The sequence below is a fragment of the Haplochromis burtoni genome, unplaced genomic scaffold (genome assembly GCF_018398535.1).
Source record: "Haplochromis burtoni strain Fernald_Lab_line unplaced genomic scaffold, NCSU_Asbu1 Contig_115, whole genome shotgun sequence".
Classification (NCBI taxonomy): domain Eukaryota; kingdom Metazoa; phylum Chordata; class Actinopteri; order Cichliformes; family Cichlidae; genus Haplochromis; species Haplochromis burtoni.
In genome coordinates, this window is record NW_024582476.1 from 1868743 (window position 1) to 1886490 (window position 17748).

Consider the following 17748-nt stretch of genomic DNA (forward strand, 5'->3'; position numbering starts at 1 on the left):
GCGCAAATGCAATTTGCAGTCGTACGTATTTGTTTGGTATGCACAATAAAGGACATATCCTGGTCAAAATAATTCCTGGTTAGGAATCTGGTTAGATGCTATGTTTCTAAATTTGAAGGGCAGAGTACAGTAACCTCAGTTTTATCTGAATTTAGAAGCAGAAAATTAGAGGTCATCCAAGTCATTATGTCTTTAAGACATTGTTCCAGTTTAACTAACTGGTGTGTGTCATCTGGCTTCATGGATAGACAAAGCTGGGTGTCATCTGCATAGCAACAAAAACGTATACAATGCCATTGAATAATACTGCCTGAGGGAAGCATGTATAATGTAAATAGACTTGGTCCTAGCATGGAGCCCCATGGAACTCCATGCTTAACCTAGTGCATGCTGGCTCACTGTCTTACTTTAGCAGTTGAATATGATGGCAGCATTTCAACAAATTATGTATGGCTTTAAAAAGCCACCTTATAGCACCTTATAGCATGCAGCAACTTGCAGCAACTGAAAGGCTTTATACGGTTATTAATATCAGTAAATCAATCATTCTTTTTGCATACTTTTCCCATCCTTCTTTGTTGGAAAGGTGAAGAGATGTAATGTTTTGAAAAACAAACCCCCCCCCAAAAATTAAAGTTAGACTTACAGCAGTATCAAGTACAATTACGGTAGGAAATTAAATGAAAGTTGGCCTGTCCACACTGGAAAACAGCCCATGGAGGTACCACACAATGCCCTTCAACCAAGCTATAGAGAAAACATTGGAACCTAATTTTTAATTTCATGCTTCCGTAAATCGAATGTAAGCTGATCCCACAAAAAATCCGCCTTTCACATTAACAATATAAAAGGGAAACACCACTATAAAGGAAATAATAGTCACCTAGTTAACAAAGGGATTCTTTTTCAAAGTGCTGGTAAATCCTGGGGGATTTCTGACTTGTAGTGAAGGTCATAGATCAAACAGATTGTGCTCTTCCAACTTCCCCTTTATATTTTATGCAAATTCCCAAAAATGTGTTGAAAAACATGTCACCTGTATACTGTGTGCTGCATAAAAGCATAACGCAATGGATATGGAACATGATAATATTAAGTATTTAAAAATAATACAGTGTCATTATTTTTTTTAATCCTTAACACTGACTGCAGTAATGAAAAGCTATGAGAAAAAAACGTTCTCCTACTTCTTTTAGACATTTCTCAGCATTCTGGGAGCATCAGTTACTCCCCCTTATGTTTTATGTTCTGTCTTCTAACTGGTAATGAGGCTGAAGAGGGTGGAGTCTCTTCCTCCAGTAAACAGATATTGTTTAGTATAACATGTCTGCAGACTCCATCAATTGCTCCTAATATTGTTGTAGTCTAACCCTTTTGGCTTTAAATAACGCATCTGTGCAGATTACAAATCGCTAAACATCAATGATTTAATGTAGACCACTGTCTTATTGTTTTATTTGGTAACTATTTTAGATCTGTGCTCAGTCAATAGTCAATCACATGGCTACTTGAAATGATGACTCATAGTTACAAAGACACAATATCTGCCCTCAACTGGAAAGGAGCATTTTACTGTCTTTCAGCAGATTCTATTTGTTTAAATCCTTCAACTTTACAGTTTTAATGCACTGTCCAACTTATTGAATGAAGTGATTAAACCTACTCCATTTGTTATTTTTTTGCTACAGATATTCTAATACATAAAGACTTGGTATTTCTGCTTCTGACAAATGTATAGTATAAACAATATACAGCTGATGATGCCATGTTTTGGTTCATGAAATAGTTTTAAACTTATATGTGAGTTGAGATTAATATTGTCATACTGATGATCCAGTCAGATTGATTTTATTAGTTCTTACTGGATGTTGAAATTACACTGCACAGTCACCTCAACTGTGGAAGGGTAATGATTTGGGCTTGTTTTGCAGCCACAGGTTCTGGCCACCTTGTAGTCCTTGAGTTGACTATGAGCTTCTCTGCATACCAAAGTATTAAAAGAACTGTGGATAAACAAATGCCCCCAAACCTCAATGACCTGGAAAAATGCTATAAAAGAAGAGTGGGCCAAAATTTCGCTTCAAAGATTTGACAAAGAGAGACTAAGTTAAGTTCTACAAACTATAAAAATCATGGGTTGAACTTTGTTTTGCATAGGACTACATAGAGTCTTGTGTAAATTTTCTTTTCCACAACTGCATCTTTACAACTTAATAAATATACCAGCAGTTAGCCAGAAAGCATGGGGGCATTTTCTTTGTTTTAAGTTTTTTTCTTCCTCCTCCAACTGCCACTCATTCAGGTGTGCAGAGATTTTGCATCTGATGTTTGTACTGCCCACAGAAAATTGTGGCATGAATAGAAAATTGAAATAAGGTATCTTTTCTGTCCCCTAACTAATTTAAGATGATTGCATTCCATAATAAAATACAAAGGAATAAACCGTTAGCTCCATGAGTTTAGTTGCTACCGCAATTTTTAACGCATGATGATGACAACGACTAAAAATCGCATTTTAAATTATGGTTTTTCACCCATGTTAAAAACAGTTTGCACGCATGCAATTAGACTCTGAAAACCTTAATTTAACCTAACATTAATTTACAGGAAAAAAGCAAAAAAAGACCGAAAATATTAGCACGATATGAGTGAATATTTATCTCCCCAGAAACTTGACTTCAAATGAAAGACAGTGCGCCTTTGAGCTGGATGTAAAATATTAGCTGCTTTTTGCTAGCAAATGACCCTTTCTTAACTTAAACTTAATGCATTTAAAAATGTGGTTCTGTGTGACTAACTTTTAACTCTTTAATTGTCATATTCATATTTGTTTGCTTCCCACCATATATGGGAAAGAAAAAGTTGCCAACAATAGATTTTCAAGACAAAGCAGTTGGTCACCTCAAAATATGTAGACTTGCTCTGTGTGTATGGTGATTGTTTCTTTGTCGTCTCCGAGAAGTTTGGAAAGTTAGCCTGGTGTAACTTAATCCTTATATTTTTGTTAAGCCACTGTTTTGGGTGCCACTCAAGGAAGGAGCCCTGAATTAGTCCTTGAAATCACAGACAAAGGCTATGAACAGCCAACATGTTTCTCTGCACCTCAGGAAGGAATTAGTCTTTGGCAGTAATTTGTTAACCTGCTCTATGATTCAGAGGCTCCGGGCATTTCCTTGTCAATACTCATATAACAGCAGTAGTTACAAAATATTTTCTGTATCCGAAATATAATCACAGAGTCACCTTAGCCAACTCACTTGGAGTGTTAGATATTAGATTAAGGAAGGTAGGCAGTAATTTGTGGGGGGAAAAAGAAAAAAGAAGCTTTTACATAATCTTTACCCAGAACATTCATCTAAGTTCCACACTGCACATAAGTTATGCCTTTGTAGCAAACAAACAGGCTTGTTTTTACCGTCATGCATACAAGAAGGTAAAGAGTGCTGTGCCTTATGCTTTCACTTATTTGTCAGTCATCAGCTTTCAGTGGGAATAATTGCCTCAAAATCCCGCAGCTCTCCTGTTTTAGAGCACCTCTGTGTGGGAGAGTCCTACATACACACACAGGACCTAAGCCAGAGCCTTGTCCCTCTCTGCAAGTGTGTGCAGGGATGAGTAGGACCACACCTTCTGAGAGCACTACCTGAAACTGGAGATGCGGGGGTACCAGTGAAGGGTTAGCTTTCATTGTCTTTGTCTTTTTTTTGCCCCTCCTGGTTCTTTTAAGCATAGACAGGTACAGGGCCTTTGACTATTAACATACAATGCTCTGGTATTTATTGTTTTACGTAATCTCTATCACTGAATCCAGGTACTTATAGTCAAGCAGGGTTAAGGAGATGAAAGACCTAAAACACGTAGCGCTGGATACTCTGAGCTCCCTGCCTCCATTTCTACGCAAACTTTCTGTATATTCCGTGTGACTTTTGGAATTAAGTTGCCAGCTATTTGTGCTCTGATGACATTTTTGTAGGTTTCTTTTGTCGGGAAGAAACCAATTTTATTTTTATTTAATTTTTTGTTGTGGGGCAAGATAATTTTTTACATCAGGTATGTATTTTTTTATATGAAATACTGAGTTTATATTGCTCTATTTCAAATGCTGTCTTTGATCATTATGACCATTTTTACATGAATCGAACTTGACAAGTCAGTGGATGTTAATGTTTTTAAATCTACCTTTTATCTGTCACTGAAGTGACCGATAAGTGTACATTGCTGTATAACTGTACATTGACACTGATCTCAGAACATTAAAATCATATAGTGTTAAATTTGTTGAGGTACTTTTCTCTAAGAGTTCTTTCTTCTTTCATAATTTGTCAGAAAAACTACAAAAGTATCACTTTTTTAATATCTACAGTGAGATTATATGTTGAAAAACCCACCAATTCTCTATTTCAATGGCACAAAAACGTCTCCGTTAAAGGGACTGACAGTGTTATTCTCTGCTTTTTCTCCGATATTAAGGGGTATTTTTGTGGGGCCGAGATCTTTCAGCTATTTCTGTGAGAAGGGAGGGGAAGCAGAGCTGACACAAAAGGCAACATTATTCCCCAGCGGATCTGCGCTACATCCTACCATGAATGGAGTATTGAAAAACATAACATTGGGGACTAGATTATTTTTCATCCCTCATAACTGAGCCATTTGTCCCAGAGTTTCAAGTGGTTTGTTGGTACAGTCTGCAAATGAGACAGCCGTGGTTCTCCAGTGCTGCGCTGGTGTTAAAATCCCCACCTCCCAATTGGATGTACAATGACTTCTCTGTGGGCTTCTGGCCTTTGGAACTGTACCTTTGGAGACAATGCAAATGGAACTGACCTGGATGAAAATATGTCAGTCCATAGTTTCTGCTTTTACGCTTTCTTGTCACTAAATGGCCTTGCGAAAGTGGTGTGTTAAATTTGCCTCGGCGAGCCCCCAAACGTTATATTTATACCGTAGAGCTGCTAAATATTTTAATGTCCCTCTCACATGCCTTTGTCTTTTTGCCTAACGCTCTCCAAGGAGACTAGAGGCGCCCCCACAGTGTCATCAGGTGCCTAAGCATTTTGGAGGTTTCTAGTGACAGATTGCAGGAAGCAGCGTTTTTGCCTGACGATGGGGACCACAGAAAGCAGAAATGTCTTTTTGTGCCCCCTAGGTCCGGAATGTCCACTATCTCGAGGGGCCAATATCAAATTCTCCCCTCATCATCCCCTAATACACATTCCTGTGTAAGGTCAGGGGGGATTCTGCATGAGCAAAGAGACAAACAACCACATGCTTCTAACAACACTTCTTGATTCTTTGCTTGAAAGCTCCATGAGAAATTTGGAATTGAGCAATTGCAAAATTCCTCATCACTGATGAAGAATTGAGTCTGCAAAATGAAAACAGGCTTCACACGCCAGTCCTATAACATCAAAGTGAACTGGATACTAAAAAAAAAAAGTGATCAGGGTGTTTAATAAATTTATATGTTTGAATTATATAAACAGAACACAAACCTTCTGATCAGGCTGAAACTGATTTGAGCAGTTCAGCAAATTTAGGTCCAGCCTAAGCTAAATGCATCTACGACACAATTCGCTGGTGTTTCTATACTTAACTGAAAACTGTGTTCCCTTCCAGTCCTGTTTTTAAGGAACAAATAAGTTTCACAGCACTCAGATTTTAGAAGTTTTTGCAATGCCCTTGTCTTTGTCCTTGCCCTCATAATAATTTTTCCTGTGAAATTAAAGTAAAACCCGGTGTCTCCTACTACTACTTTCTAAAAAGTAAAAGGGCACGATTTTGATTGAAACTATACTGTAACATACCATAACACAGTAATGTGCTGTTTGCATTTATTTTTCTTCAAAGACAACAGCACTGATATTAATAAAGCATACTACTATGCAAAACATTTTGTATTTTATTGTATTGTAAGTTAGAATATAAAACACCTTGGGGCGATTGTTTTTAAAGCCTGAACTGTGAAATGAATAATGGCCAACGAATTATTTTAAAAATGGGGCGTTTATTGAACCATCTGACAACTTTGTTTTAAAAATTAATTAAATTTTAATTTCCATATATGATTTTTAATTTGTTTTGTATTGCCACATCTGAGATTTATTTTTTTAAGTCCTTAAAATTTTGTAAAAACAGTTTTTATTGTTAAATTTGTTTAAGTTTTTAAGGTGAAAAAATAATAACACTAATGATGAGTCTCCACTACTACTACAACTAGATGCGGAGGAGATATAAATAAACTTGAACTGGATTTTCAGTATAATGCTACTGTGCAGTTTATGTTGAAAATTTTAAACCTTTTTGCACCACTACTGTGCATCCTTATACATTTTTCTTTTAATTAATTTGCGGTACTAAATAAATGTCATTCATTTCAGTTTCTCAGTTCTGAAGAATGAAGGGTATTTAGAATCTGGTTACATTACTATCTGACGATGATTACTGAGTGATTTGTCGGTGAATCCCAATATTCTCTGCCTGATGGAAAACCCCTTGAAAAAATGACACAGGTATCCAACTGTGCTTGTAACACAAGACTTCTCCAGCTGCTGATAATGGTCACAAGCTAACCTTCCTCACTTTCAACTATGAGGGCAACAGATGTCATTCTGCTGCCAGATCTGACCACTGTGTCCATTTTGTGCTTACAAAACTGCAATGTAACACAACACTTTGTTGTCTATATTCTCCTTGTTGTTTTGGCAGTACCATTAATAGATGGTGCCATGTCCTGATATCTGTGAAACGTGGGTGGCTGTTTGAATGAAAACAGAGATTCCTCACATCCTTTTTGTGTCACTTAGGAAACAACCAGCGTCATGTGATTCCTGGGAAAGATTTTTGTCTGAGCTGTCCTCTTCTATCAGGCTTGACCTCAGACTACCATCAATACAATACCAACAGCTTCGGGCTTAATCAGTGAAAACAATCCAATACTACTAATTAGGCTTGTCTGAGCCAAGATTAAAAACAGCTGGCTGCAATGTTGTAGTAGAAAAGTGTAGCCCACTGGTTACATCTCAACATTACGGGACACCAAATTAGAGGGACTGAGCGAGTGTGAATCTGTGTTTTGCAGGCGGATGGCCAGTCAGGGAGCCATGCGAGGCCAGCGCGTGGTGGAGAGTGAATGCAGGTGTTGGAACCCAGCCGTCTGGCTCCTGGTTTCTCTGCTGGGAACCCTCATCTTGGTAGCCGTCAGCATTCTGTTGAGATTTGGTGAGTGCTTGGAAATGGGAGTACGTTCAATGAATTGCTGCACATAAGGGAAGACCGTTCACTCATGATGCTACCTGAATGTAATAATGCAGAAAGCTTTACTTCATGTCATGTGATAGCTGTGATGCATGTGATGCTGTACACTTCCATTAGATTATTTTTTTTCAGTGAGTGCCTTCAACATACTGTCTAATCCATGAATTCACTTTGAGATTTGGGACATCTCCCAAAAGAGAAAATGTTGCCATGGAGATGAATTGAGCCAGTTTGTGACACATGAGATGATTTCTTCTGTGCCACTGTTTAAGCACATTCGAGGCACTAATAATGCTCGAGAACCTGGTGTACTTGCAAGTAAACGCCCTGTAGATGAGTGCTTTTGTGTCCACAGCCACTACCTGGCCAGTGTTTCCACAGCAATAGTTGGTTAAAAGCCCTGCAGTTGATTTTGAAGTGAGACAAGATCAATTTGACTCACTGAATCAACACGTGGGCACAGCAACTTATTTAAATGTGCTGACAGCACATGACTGCTTTTGTCTCTGGACAGAGCCAACAGATGACGAAACGTGTGCCTCACTAACCTTTTAATTTTGTGCTTTAATTTCAGGGGACATCAAAATAAGCAGACGGGCTTTACCCGGTAAGTAACATCCAAGTTAATTGCCACTTACTTTTCTATTTCCTTGCGATCCGCTCTTCCAGAAAACAAATGCAAACCCTGCATGAGACCTTAGGTTTCATGTATGTTCATGTTTCAGAGTCACAAACACATGGGACCAGCCCGTGAAGTGACCCACATTGGGTGCAATGGTTATCTCTTTAGTGTCTTTGTTCGGTGCAGAAATCTGAGATATTGTATTAGTCTTCGGGCATAGACTGTCCTCCATCCATTGTGGGATGTAGCCTCACATCACAGGGTTGCACATGGACCCCTTGTGTTTTGCATAGCAATATATATACTTAAGCATGAAAATGCTTCAATGTAGTCAGCTTAATATAAAGTAAGCTGTACTTGATGAGAGTATTTGCAAAAGTTAAAGCAGGATGCTAACATATTTCTGTAGCATCGGGTACAGTCTGAACAGGCCTGCTGTTGTGATTTCAGTCTGTCTCTCATGTTACAGGAAAATAGATATAGTAGATATAGAACAACAAAAACCACCTTTCATCAAATAATTTAACCATACACTCTCACTTTCTTTCACATGTCCAATCCTCCCTTTGTTTTCAGACAGTGGCGTGCAAAGCCCAGTGAAGACGGAGTATCAAGGTAAGTTTGAAATAGACAGTGACCTCCACATCCAGTCCACACATTCACATCCATCTGGCAACAGCCTAAAACATTCGGGGTGAAAAAATTATCTGCATCCTAGTCACGTCATGAAAACCTATCAGCGTCTGGCTGTATGTCAGTGAAAGAAAGTACAGAAGGTAGCACAGCGCCTGGGGCTCTTTAAACAAGGTCACTTTCCCAGCTCTCCATTTCTCTAATCCCTACTTAATTGCTATATAACCTCCTATCCTCCTCCTGCATCCATTTCACTCACTTCCAAGGAGTCATGTGGCTTATTGATAGCCTTAATTTAGGATTAGACTTTAGAGGAATTTTTTCTTTCCTATTACCTGTCATTACATTAGAGCCTGGCCAGTCTCTTTTCTTCATATCAGAAGCACATGTTTTCAAAATGTCTCCTCTGAGAGAGAAAGCCTGACAAATATTTTCTGCTCATCTCTCTGAAGTACAACTGATGAATGGGCGGAGCAGGTGTGAGGGCAGAGTGGAGGTGCAATACAACGGCTCGTGGGGCACCGTGTGTGATGACGATTGGGACATGGTGGATGCAAATGTCGTGTGTCGTCAGCTGGGATGCGGGGTGGCTGTGGCGGTGTCCAGCAGCTCTAAGTTTGGACAGGGCACTGGGCTCATCATGTTGGATAATGTGGACTGCAGAGGAAGTGAAATGGAGCTCAGCCAGTGCCGTAGTCTGGGGTGGGGCATCCACAACTGTTACCACTATGAAGATGTGGGTGTCACCTGCAGAGGTAAAATACAAAATTCTAAGTGGATAAAACCCCAAGTGGGAGGAGGAAAAAAAGGAATAAACATAATGAAATTGCTGCTTTTCTTTTCATTCGGCCGCTAGAACCAACCTTGCTGGGGTTCAGAGGTTTTGAGGAACCCAGCACACCACCCCAGTCCATATCTGGTTTACGTAAGTGCCCTCTGCTTTTATGAAAATGAGACTGGTCTTCTGCCAGTGTATAGATAGATAGATTATTGAAACAGATACCTAACCCAGCAAAACATGAAAATTAATATAATAAATATGTCATGACTGACACTTTGTTCATATAAAAATTAAAGCTGCACTAATTTGTATACATAGGTCTATACAAAGTCATTTGTATGTGAGTGTGTTAACTCAGTGTATTATAATCATTTACCTACAGAAAAATGATCCTCAAAACTGAAGTTTCTCTCTGTCTTGTAGAGACTTTCAGTTCATATTTGCTGTTTTACTGCACTTTTTGCTATTTGTCCTTCTCTCATGATGGATGTGGACCCAAATGCAGAAAACAAAAGCCATAACCTCTATTCCAGCATAGCAGGAGTCCAATAAGTGTCAAACAACAAAGTCCAAAACCAGGGAATACTCACAAGCAGCCATGCAGGAAAAAAACAGTGAACAAAAACAGCATGACACGACAGAGAACTAAGGCCAGCTGAGGCTTTAAATGCCAGGGACTAATCCTGGAAAAAACAACAGCTGGGGAAAATAAAGAACAGGTGAAACACATGAATGATAACAGCACAGGGGATATAAAACTTAATACCAAATACAGGAGAGAACTAACTTGCAAAGTAAAGCAGGACACGAGTGACAAACGGGGCACAGAGACAAAAACTCAAGTTAAACTGAAAGCAAAGAACAATATGAATAACCAATAACCATAAACTGAAAGAAAGATTATAGTAACAAGCCTAGAAAACAAACTCTAAACAAAACATAAAATATAGCACAAAGAACTAGATTAAAGCAACAACTCTAAACATATATGACACAGAAAACCCAGGTCATGGGATGACTAAAGGTTCAAATGAAACAAAAAACTGCTCAAACTTAAAGCATACTTAAACCCAAAAGAAAACTATGGACCGTGACACCCCGAGCCCAAAGGGAGAATGAACTAAAACCAACAAATTGAATTCATCTGGTGGCCATAAGCATGCCTGCTTATATTACTCTGTTTTGGTTGGATGTGCAGCTGGCAGATGTGTGTGAATTTGAAATTGAATGTTTGATTACATAGCAGTGAGGGTTTTTTTGTTTTTCTCCATACCATAATGCACCCAAGCCAATGTATTGTCGTAGGTCTAAGCATCTAAACCAACAGGTGTGAAGATTAACTCCACACCTGTATGTGGAGTTAATCTTCAGGGGTCAAAACTGATGAAATTGCAAAAGATGCTGCACTGCCTCGCTGTTAAATAAGCAGATTAGGTTTTTCATATACTTACATCAGTGCAATACAAATTTTAAAAGTAATATATAAACAAACAAAGTATGACACAGACCACAGGGAACACCTTTAATTTATGTTGTATACTGTAAAGAATTCACCATCAGATCAGTTTTTCTTTAGATGATTTTCACGCCCTAATCAAATTGTTGCTGACAGGTGGTATACCAGATGTTGCCACGAAATGCAAGGGCAGGTTGCATTAAAGAATGAACAATGGTTTATTTTGTCATTGTGCTCAGTCAAAAATGCGGGAAGACTCACAAAATGAACAACTTCATTAATCAAGGAACACAAATAGAACTGAAGCAATATATTATTTCAGATCACCTTCAAAGACTTGTGGGATAATGGAAACTTTTGAACACGCCCCAAAGGCCTCATGAATTCCAGGCCATACCTATTGTTTGCTGGGTTTGCCTTTGTAGCAGTCATCCTCTTGTGTTTTCTTATAATCCCCCAAAGAATTGTGAGAGACCAAAAGAAGAAGAAGAAGAAGAATTTAGTTAACAAGTTGACGTATCTAGCTACTTTTCCATTAACCACTATGTAACCCTGTGGGAATTGAGTAAAGGCCTCCAAATTCAGGGCTTTCTTAAATTATGGACACATAAGAATGGCTATTGTCTCCTTGTTTCTGTCCACAAAGAGGCATATGATGACAACATCTGTGCTTAGTGCAATATTAGATGTCAATTTAGCGCTTCACTTTTGGTTTTTCCTCTGCACTCTGTAGTGTGCATTGTATTGCCTTCTTTCTGTGTATCAGTGTCAAATCACAGCAGCTGCTGTTCCCTTTGATACCCCCAAAATGACATACATAGAGAATCTAATAAAAACTTACAGAGTATAAAAATATGCTCTGTAAAGAAAAAGCTTTATCAAGATTAGTGCCTACAAATCCCTCCCTCTCCTGCTTACTTTAGGAGATGGCACCATCCGTCTGGTTAATGGACAGAACTCGTGCCAGGGCCGAGTCGAGATCTTCTACCAGGGAAACTGGGGGACAGTGTGCGATGATGACTGGGTACTCAACAATGCCAAGGTAGTATGCCAACAGAGTGGCTGCGGCAGTGCTGTCTCTGCACACACCAACTCCTACTTTGGCTACGGTACCGGGCTAATTCTTCTGGACAACGTCAACTGCCAGGGCACGGAGCAGGACCTGACTAAATGCAAGAGCCTGGGTTGGGGTAAACACAACTGTGGCCATCATGAGGACGCTGGGGTCACCTGCACCGGTACTCTTAGAACTGTCACATTAGCATGAGTAGCACACCTGCAACTAAGATATTAAGTTCACAATTACACTTTAGCATGATAGCCTGCCAGAGTGAAAGTTATGTTATGTAAGTGAAACTTATGGCAAAAATTTAGCAAGTATCAGAAAATCAGTCAGATTGATCTTAGCTGGACAGCAAAAATGTCTGCACAGAATTTAGTTGCATTTCATAAAGCACTGGTATAAATTTTATTTTTCACCCACTTTAGGGTCCACTACTATACCACCAGTAGCAACAGGGGCCCAGAGAGGGCCGTGGGGAACATTGAACACTGAAGGTAAAGCGTACCATTCACTACACACTATGTTCAACTTTGTGCAAACAAGCTCAGTCTGATTATTGCTTCTGTTCACCAGCCTGTTCCATTTGTTGTCCTGGGTTAATAATTAATAATAGGAACAAAATGTGCATTTTGATATATGACCAACAGGGTGAGCCATTCTTCCCTGTTGATCATATACATGCTGCACCACAGTGCCACAAAACAAAGTGGTGCATGTGTTCCATAACCTAACCCTGCCATCATAAACGGGTTGTCTGGTGTATTCATGTATCAAGTAATTGTATTTTTTCTGTCTTCCCCTACAACTACACAAAAAGTTCCAGTCACCAAGTCACCAAGCACAACAACAACAGTTACAACAACAACAACAACAACCACCCAAACAAGAGGTAGCATTCTGTTTGATGTATAAAAATTAAATGTGTGTGTGTGTGTGTGTGTGTGTGTGTGTGTGTGTGTGTGTGTGTGTGTGTGTGCGCGCGTTTTAGTATTGAACACTGTGCACCATCAGCAATGTAATCTACAAAGAAAAGAATTTCTAGTCTAAAATTGCAATAACGCATCCGTGTGTTTCGCCTCTTGCAGTTACGTCAGCCATTCGTGTGATAAATGGCAACAGTAGCTGCCAGGGTCGTGTAGAGGTCCTCTACAAAAATGTTTGGGGGACAGTGTGTGATGATGACTGGGACATGCCCAATGCCAAAGTAGTGTGTAGGCAGCTTGGATGTGGCGCACCTATTGCAGCCAAGTCCAATGCCTACTTTGGCCACGGTTCAGGCCCAATCTTGCTGGACAATGTGGAATGTAGTGGATTTGAACTAGAGCTATCCCAGTGCTTCCACCTGGGGTGGGGTCAGCACAACTGTGGCCATCATGAGGATGCTGGAGTTATCTGCGCACGTAAGACCTTATTTATTTTCTCGCAGCACTAAACTAGGCTTCATTAAACATACACTTATAGCACGTGCATATACTGAACTTGGTAAATGTCTGTAATGTCTGTACTATTGTCATATGAACAATGTTGGGAAGGTTACTTTTAAAATGTATTCCACTACAGATTACAGAATACATGCCCCAAAATGTATTTCGTAACGTATTCCATTATGTTACTCAATGAGAGTAATGTATTCTGAATACTTTGGATTACCTATTATATTATCATGCTTTTTACAACTACATGAATGTACTATTGCTGTGTGAATTATTACTTTTACTGAATGTTACTCACCATACCAATACCGATTAGATTTTTTTAAAATCTTAATATAAAATGAGTAACAGTAGGGTGGACATTAGGTAAGGCTGCACTTTTTGCAGCGATCTCGTATAGAAAACTGTTTCACACGTATATAAAACAGGTCCACGGCTCTGAACCGTAGTAAAGGGACCTCTGGGTTCCGTGTCAAGCTTGTAGATGAAAACTAGCTTTACTTTGTTGTCTGGGTCAACCTTGCTAGCGAGAGACAGAGAGAGGCGTTGAAAGGCTGCTTCAATAGAATATATTGTTTTGGAGAAAAACACGAAAAAGGTGTACAGTCGAGTCTTAATAGCTTACTTACAACTGGGCTCGTCAGGCACTCTTTTTGGCTGCAGTGGTTATTATTATATTTGCATGCTTCCATCTCCCGCTTCTGGTCGGTGACAGCTCATACTTTTTGACTCTCCTTTTTCTCCCTCCCTCGCTCACAGACACATAACGGGTATGGCAGTCGATTCTCCCTGCAGCACGGACTACACTGCCCATGAGGCTACATTCTTTAGGGCGATGCCTGTAACACTCTGCCTATTGCCTTCATATTAAATCATTTTTGTGAATAATTTTTAAAAATATTTCTTCACGTCATTATGCGGGCCGCAAGTAGGTGTGACATGGGCCGCGAGATTGAGACACAGACATTAGAGCATCTTAATGCGTGTTTTGTCAAAAATAGAGAGGCTATAGTTAGGCATAGCCAAACATATGAAACAGGAAAATACCGCCGTGTAAGCCCTTTATTTCAGCAAAGTAACTGTATTCTGAATACCACCTTTTTAAACGGTAACTGTAACGGAATACAGTTACTCATATTTTGTATTTTAAATACGTAACGGCGGTACATGTATTCCGTTACTCCCCAACACTGCATATGAACATATGAATGACTCTTAAGTCATGAGTTCCCCTAAAAGCCCATACCACCTATGTATCTAGTCATCTACACCCGCCCTGCTGGGCTGGCCAGTTGCAATGCATGACTATAGTACTTTGAGGACGAAACAGCCCAGAGAGCATGAAAAACAGTGGATGAGTCAAGGCACATCAGCGTCACTGAATGCCTCCATGCCAAATATGACTTCTTTCAGGCTAAATCAAAAGCACAAATATCCTCTTTTATATGTACTGTAAATCCTTGGTTCCAAATTAATCAGGAAATGTTTTAATGCAGTTTCTTTTTAACAGTAGCAGTTGCTTTGAGTAGTTTTGCCTTTAGTAAGTAATTAGAACAGACAAAGGGGTGTAATTTGTGCAAACATCTTTACAAAAACATAGTCTGTTATAAACAGACTGTTATAAACAGACTTTGCAGAGGCAATATCTTGATGAAATTGCCTCTGCAAAGTCTGTGTCTGGGTTATTGGCTTCTAGGAACAGAAGAAGCAAACAGGTTTCTTATAAGTCATTAAAATCCCTGTTAGATAAGTGTGATATTACTTTTGTGACCTAATATTCCATGAATACATGAACATAATTCTCTCTTCTCTGTTTCCCCTTAGCTTTTGACCCCCAGTTTTTTGATCTTGCAAGTGTGCGTGAATTCAGAGTAACAGAAACAATACCAACAACCACCACCGCAACCACCACACAACCACCTGAAGGTAAGTCACATATACCCTCAGTTATTTCACAATAATGTCACCTTCCTCTGGACTGATTCTCAGAAGCAATCAATGCTCAAAGTTTAAAAGAATTGTTTTTTATGTAGGTTTGGTAAGACTGGTGGGTGGCCAGCACCGGTGTGAGGGTCGAGTGGAAATGTACTTGAATTCAGGATGGGGCACAGTGTGCGATGATGCCTGGGACCTCCCAGATGCCCAGGTGGTGTGCCGTCAAGTGGGCTGCGGTGAAGCCATAGCAGCTCGGGGAGAAGCTTACTTTGGGCCCGGCACGGGAACAATCCTGCTAGACAACCTCAAGTGCAGAGGTACTGAGAGATCCCTGCAGAGCTGCTCCCATATATCCTGGAATGTACACAACTGCGACCACTCTGAAGATGCTGGTGTCACCTGCTCGCCATCATGATTTCAGCAGAACCGCACTCCCACCAACATGTGTTAGGATGTGGGTGTACCGTCCTCGGACTTGTGTACATTATGTAAATAACAGCTGTCACATTGATGAAGTAATATTCCACCATCACCAACATAAGTAACAGTTAATATGCCATTCCATGATTATATTCTATAACTATATAAGCCTATTAAGCACTTTATAAATATATTATGTAAAACAAAATGTACACAGTTGTTTGATAAATGAAGAAAAGTAAAGCTTTTAACTGTCTGTCTTTCTGTTTTTGTTAAAATATATACTGTACATGTTATTTTTCACTTAAGGAATATACTTGAGGAAGTCTGTGGATTAAAGCTATTTTTACAGAACAACCTCTGCTCCACAATCCACAAATATGTATGATATAACATAAATGACACTGTATACTATAATCTATAACACTGAAATACACATAAATAAATGTGCTATAGCTTGTATATACATGAAATAACTGTGCTTTTATTCCATAATTATCCATATATGTGTGTATGTATATATATATGTATGTATATATATATATGTATGTGTATATATATGTATGTGTGTGTATATATACAGTGGGGCAAAAAAGTATTTAGTCAGCCACCGATTGTGCAAGTTCCCCCACCTAAAATGATGACAGAGGTCAGTAATTTGCACCAGAGGTACACTTCAACTGTGAGAGACAGAATGTGAAAAAAAAAATCCATGAATCACATGGTAGGATTTGTAAAGAATTTATTCGTAAATCAGGGTGGAAAATAAGTATTTGGTCAATAACAAAAATACAACTCAATACTTTGTAACATAACCTTTGTTGGCAATAACAGAGGTCAAACGTTTACTATAGGTCTTTACCAGGTTTGCACACACAGTAGCTGGTATTTTGGCCCATTCCTCCATGCAGATCTTCTCGAGAGCAGTGATGTTTTGGGGCTGTCGCCGAGCAACACGGACTTTCAACTCCCGCCACAGATTTTCTATGGGGTTGAGGTCTGGAGACTGGCTAGGCCACTCCAGGACTTTCAAATGCTTCTTACGGAGCCACTCCTTTGTTGCCCGGGCGGTGTGTTTTGGATCATTGTCATGTTGGAAGACCCAGCCTCGTTTCATCTTCAAAGTTCTCACTGATGGAAGGAGGTTTTGGCTCAAAATCTCACGATACATGGCCCCATTCATTCTGTCCTTAACACGGATCAGTCGTCCTGTCCCCTTGGCAGAAAAACAGCCCCATAGCATGATGTTTCCACCCCCATGCTTCACAGTAGGTATGGTGTTCTTGGGATGCAACTCAGTATTCTTCTTCCTCCAAACACGACGAGTTGAGTTTATACCAAAAAGTTCTACTTTGGTTTCATCTGACCACATGACATTCTCCCAATCCTCTGCTGTATCATCCATGTGCTCTCTGGCAAACTTCAGACGGGCCTGGACATGCACTGGCTTCAGCAGCGGAACACGTCTGGCACTGCGGGATTTGATTCCCTGCCGTTGTAGTGTGTTACTGATGGTGACCTTTGTTACTTTGGTCCCAGCTCTCTGCAGGTCATTCACCAGGTCCCCCCGTGTGGTTCTGGGATCTTTGCTCACCGTTCTCATGATCATTTTGACCCCACGGGATGAGATCTTGCGTGGAGCCCCAGATCGAGGGAGATTATCAGTGGTCTTGTATGTCTTCCATTTTCTGATGATTGCTCCCACAGTTGATTTTTTCACACCAAGCTGCTTGCCTATTGTAGATTCACTCTTCCCAGTCTGGTGCAGGTCTACAATACTTTTCCTGGTGTCCTTCGAAAGCTCTTTGGTCTTGGCCATGGCGGAGTTTGGAGTCTGACTGTTTGAGGCTGTGGACAGGTGTCTTTTATACAGATGATGAGTTCAAACAGGTGCCATTCATACAGGTAACGAGTGGGGGACAGAAAAGCTTCTTACAGAAGACGTTACAGGTCTGTGAGAGCCAGAGATTTTCCTTGTTTGAGGTGACCAAATACTTACTATATACATACATATACATACATATATACACATATACATATACACATACATATATACACATACATATATACACATACATATACACATATACACATATACACATATATATATACACATATACACATATACACATATATATATATACACACATA

General features: G+C 39.6%; 1 protein-coding gene across 1 annotated transcript; it reads left to right on the plus strand.

Moving 5' to 3' along the window:
• Positions 1-3651: 3651 nt before the first annotated feature.
• On the plus strand, positions 3652-16071 carry LOC102306713 (scavenger receptor cysteine-rich domain-containing group B protein). The gene is made up of 12 exons (XM_005928434.2): positions 3652-4050; positions 7079-7218; positions 7829-7861; positions 8453-8491; positions 8962-9264; positions 9366-9434; positions 11670-11984; positions 12235-12303; positions 12627-12698; positions 12895-13209; positions 15067-15168; positions 15276-16071. The coding sequence occupies exons 2-12, from the start codon at positions 7083-7085 to the stop codon at positions 15590-15592; spliced, it is 1770 nt and encodes a 589-aa protein (XP_005928496.1). The 5' UTR covers positions 3652-4050; positions 7079-7082; the 3' UTR covers positions 15593-16071.
• The last annotated feature ends 1677 nt before the right edge of the window (positions 16072-17748 follow it).

Bases quoted from the DNA above. Each gene is read 5' to 3' on its own strand.
- LOC102306713 (XM_005928434.2), top strand. From the start codon at position 7,083: ATGGCCAGTCAGGGAGCCATGCGAGGCCAGCGCGTGGTGGAGAGTGAA. The intron at 9,435-11,669 runs GTAAGTGCCCTC...TGCTTACTTTAG, and splicing joins CCAGTCCATATCTGGTTTAC to GAGATGGCACCATCCGTCTG. The intron at 15,169-15,275 runs GTAAGTCACATA...TTTTTTATGTAG, and splicing joins CACCACACAACCACCTGAAG to GTTTGGTAAGACTGGTGGGT.